Raw genomic sequence first — 3,996 nt, 5'->3', positions numbered from 1 at the left:
TTATATGTACACCACAAGTTCTGGCACTAAAGTGAACTTTTATGCCAAGCTCTAGCACTAGTGGTGTAGTTGACTCTAATGAAAAGTTAGCTGGTTTTAGTGTGAACCTGAGGCGTGACATGCCACGCTTTAAGTAGGTTGCTGGAACAGTGTAAAAGTAGATATAGCTAGCCAGCCTGAGGTATGAACACATTACACATCAAATATAGTTTTCTTTCTACCCGCCGCCTCCTTTTCTTTCTTTCTTTCCACCGAAGCAACCTCCCTCGATACCCTCGCTTTCCCCGACCTCGATCCCCGTCTCCTTGTCCCGCCGCCGGACGCCCGCGCCTCCCGCTCCCAGCGCCGGCCCTCTTCCTTCCCCACAGCGAGGAGCTCCCAGCTGCGCCCGACGCCCTCCTCTGCCCCGCGCCTCCAAGCTCCACCTCCGCCGCTGTCATCCACCCGATCCGAGGCCGCCGGATCTCACCGTCTCCTTGTGCCTCCGCTGCCCCGTCGCCAGCAGCGCACACCAACTGCCTAAACCGGCCACGCCCAGGTCCCAGCCGGCAGCCCGTCAACCATCTCCACCGGCAAGCCCTAGCTCTCCCCTGGTCGTTTCCATTCTTTTAGTCCATCGCTGGCTCCTGCATCCACTGTCTCTCCACATCTCACCACCTAGCTAGCTAATGGAGGTGCCGGCGGAGATGGTTGGCTCCGTGGCTCTCTCCGCCACATCCGCTCTGTTGAAGGAGGTGACCATGCAGCCCGATTTCCTGGATGATATGGCCAGGGACGATTCCAAGGGGGGACGAGGGGGGGCGAGACCCCCCCTATCGATCACGTTGGCCCTTGATAGCGATTAGGTATAGCAGCTTTTTTTGCGTACGCAGACACTTTGTGGCCTGTCTCGCCCCCCCTGTGGCTCCCATAGTCAAAGGCTCAAAGCCCATGAATTGTCTGCAATTAGTAGTAATCCGTGGGAGAGAAGGCCCAAATATCAGTAGAAGGAATAAAAAAAAGCCCACTGTGGAAGAGAAGGACCCAGGCTCAAGACGCACGTACTCACGGTAGTTCCATCTCTAATCGCTTCGTTTCCGATCTGCTAGTTCTTGCGATCCAAAACACCTGCTCGCGCGCTGCAGCCGGCCGCCTGTAGATCGGCTACCGTCGAGAAGGGAAGGGCGGAAGGCGACAGGGAAGCACTCCCTCGTTGATCCACAGGTGCATTGGCCGGCCGCTCGGATGAGGAAAAAAGGTTAGTTTATTTTCAGGATTAGATTAGTTTTTGTCTTAAGAGATGTAGAACGACAGACATTGAAAACTAATTTGAATTTTCTCGATTGCCTAATTGTGTTTGTGTAGATCTGAGGAAGATAGCTGAATCAATTCATAAAATTTCCAAGCCAATTGGTTCATGGCCTCATGCTCTCAGCTATGTGAACATGACGTCTTCTATGCTCGATGGTACAACCTCTCTCATCAACTTCAACTTCAACTCTCTAAAAACAATTGTCTAACATGAATGATCCTTGGTTGGTGCACATGAAAATTGGATTAGAATCAATATTGGTACTACAGTGTACCTAATTTTGCTATATTAAATTAAAAAAACTGATCTGCTTTGTCAAAGATGGACAATTTGGTAATCTTCTTCAAGTATTTACATCAATGAAAACATGATTTCAGTGTAGGCCTTTTTCATGTGCTAATTGTTTTATGCCTGGATCGATGCTGATTGGTTTGTAAAAATTCAAGTGTGGAACTCGCCTCTCCTATATCAAATTCCTGGCTCCGTCCCTGGATATGGCCTTCGTCACCCACGAGCTTAATATCACAACGGACTTGCTTGCGGTCGCCGCGAGGCAGCAGACGGGAGATGGCAAAGAGTTGCTACGGAATTATCTCAAGCAAATCCAGGACATCTCCTTTGAGTTCGAGGATTATCAAGATAATCATCTCATGGTTCATCTGGATGAAAAATCTAGGAGGCACATCATCAATCTGCTGGTGGACCAGCACAATATTGCTAGGTTAAAGGAGCTCCGCACGAAACTCGAGCCCCTCAGCAAGATGCTGCGCAGAGCCTTTGGCAAGCCTGCCTCCTCACCTAATGCAGGTTTATCTCCTTTGACACGTTTTATCTTTCAGATGTTACAAATGCTAATTTTCTTGAATACGTTTTCCATTTCTACCATTTACCGTTGTCTAAGTCTCAAACTCAGCTGTACTGTTGTTCCTCTTTTCACAGCTGCTCTGTCGTATGTTGCATATGATGAGTATGTGTTAAATGGCGATTGTGAAGCGACTCATGCTTATGATGGAATTCCCCTAGAACAGTATAAACAGATTAACCAAATCTTGCTTGAGTATAATAAGGATTCTATGGAGCATGGTGTCCCTGTTCTGCCTGGGGAAATTGTTCTGCCTGGGGAAACTGTTCTGCCTACAGACTATCAGATTGCAAGTGAGCTAGGCAAAAGAATTATACGGATAATACTTAAATCACTTAGGGCAAACGAGCTTAGCTCTCAGTGTTTTACCCAGTTTGCTGAATCCTATATACTAATTGTGGGTTCTTTTGGTATGGTCAAGTTAAAAAATGTCAGTATTCTTCGAAATCTTCCTGCAGATGTTCTGCTTGAGCGTCAAAGAAGCAACTACATGTCTGCCCACAATATTATTTTAGGTTTGTTCTCAGGCAACCCTCCTCAAGGCATTCGGCACCTTCTGGATTTAATTGACGTTGACTTTACGCCAAGAGAACTCTTTCATGTTCACGGATCATTGGTGCCAGTTGAAAGGTATTGGAGTCGCTTACAAAACATGTATGAATACATCCAATCGCACCCCCCAAAAGCATATATTACAGCAATCTTGGATTCACTGCCCTATGTTGATACCTGGAAGGATCGAATTAAGACTAATGAACTTCTCCTGATACCTTTCAATTATAATCCAAAAAGCTATCAAGTTCCATCTGATGATCCAAAACAAGCATGCCTCAGTAAGGGCCAAAAGGCAGCACTTGAAGGCATAGGTGTAACTCCAGAGCCACATCAGACCCCAGCTCAAATTAAGTGGATTGGAGCTCTTCAGCTTTTAAAGTATTTGAGAAATAGGACCGCCCACAGGATGGATGCGTGGGAGAAGTGGATTGAGCCTAAACTGGCGGCTAAAGCTCAAGGGTCTGAGGTTGACACGGCTAATCTGGCTTATAATGCGCAAGGGTCTGACCTTGTCACTTATATACGGTTTCCTCTGATTGTTCCACATATGCAGGTGGAGCTTTACAAGAGGAACGAGCATCATAAAATTCGTATGAATGAGTTATTTTAAATCATCCGTCCAACATGAGTGCAGAAGCAACATTGGATGGCTGTGCAGAAGGACTTTTCACGAAGCTTGCTGCATAGAACTACGATCAAGTTGTCGAAGGTGGTGTCTGAAGCATTCCATTCAAATCCTGGCTGTTGTCCTGTCACGTGAGAGGCCTGGAAAATGGATAGCGTACTGTCTGTAGATTCAGTTGTGTATTCGCAGTTGATGGATATGTTTTGGTTCATTGTTGTGCTTGTAATAATGGTACTAGAAGCGAAGCTGTTTGTGCTTTGTCGGCGTGCTGGTTTGGCGCTCGGCAATGTGTTGTTATCTTTGTTCAAAACCTCTAAATCATGTGAATCTGGTTTTATTATTTGAGGGGTTAACAGTTAGTAATTTTCTTAAAGTATCTTGTCTGTCGTGTCGTATGTGCCTTTTGTTAGTTGGTATCTTGGCTACTCGTATGCTCTTTTTACTCTTTGATTCCATCTTTACTACTGAATACCTGTTGCTACTATAACCATTTTTGTATAGTACTCCCTCTGTCTCTCATAATATAAGAGCGTTTAAAAAACGCTCTTATATTATGAGACAGAGGGTGTAGTTATCAACCATTTGTATGAAACCAATGGATGCTGAAGTTGTTGATTGGGATAAGTAGTTGTCTTTGTTTCAGATTCTAGATGTTCTAATCTA

The 3,996-nt window shown here is 45.7% G+C and overlaps 1 protein-coding gene across 2 annotated transcripts; it reads left to right on the top strand.

The window, feature by feature from the left end:
- Positions 1-289: 289 nt before the first annotated feature.
- Positions 290-3,666, top strand: LOC119306974. Of its 2 annotated transcripts, XM_037583045.1 has the most exons (4): positions 290-1,237; positions 1,345-1,446; positions 1,738-2,098; positions 2,231-3,666. In XM_037583045.1, the coding sequence occupies exons 2-4, from the start codon at positions 1,444-1,446 to the stop codon at positions 3,316-3,318; spliced, it is 1,452 nt and encodes a 483-aa protein (XP_037438942.1). In that variant the 5' UTR covers positions 290-1,237; positions 1,345-1,443; the 3' UTR covers positions 3,319-3,666. The 2 variants fall into 2 exon arrangements, with proteins under 2 accessions (XP_037438942.1, XP_037438943.1); XM_037583046.1 differs by lacking the exons at positions 290-1,237; positions 1,345-1,446 and having other exon boundaries at positions 1,460-2,098.
- Positions 3,667-3,996: the final 330 nt, after the last annotated feature.

This window comes from Triticum dicoccoides, chromosome 5B, assembly GCF_002162155.2.
Source record: "Triticum dicoccoides isolate Atlit2015 ecotype Zavitan chromosome 5B, WEW_v2.0, whole genome shotgun sequence".
Classification (NCBI taxonomy): Eukaryota; Viridiplantae; Streptophyta; class Magnoliopsida; order Poales; family Poaceae; genus Triticum; species Triticum dicoccoides.
This window is presented reverse-complemented; position numbering and strand designations above follow the sequence as displayed.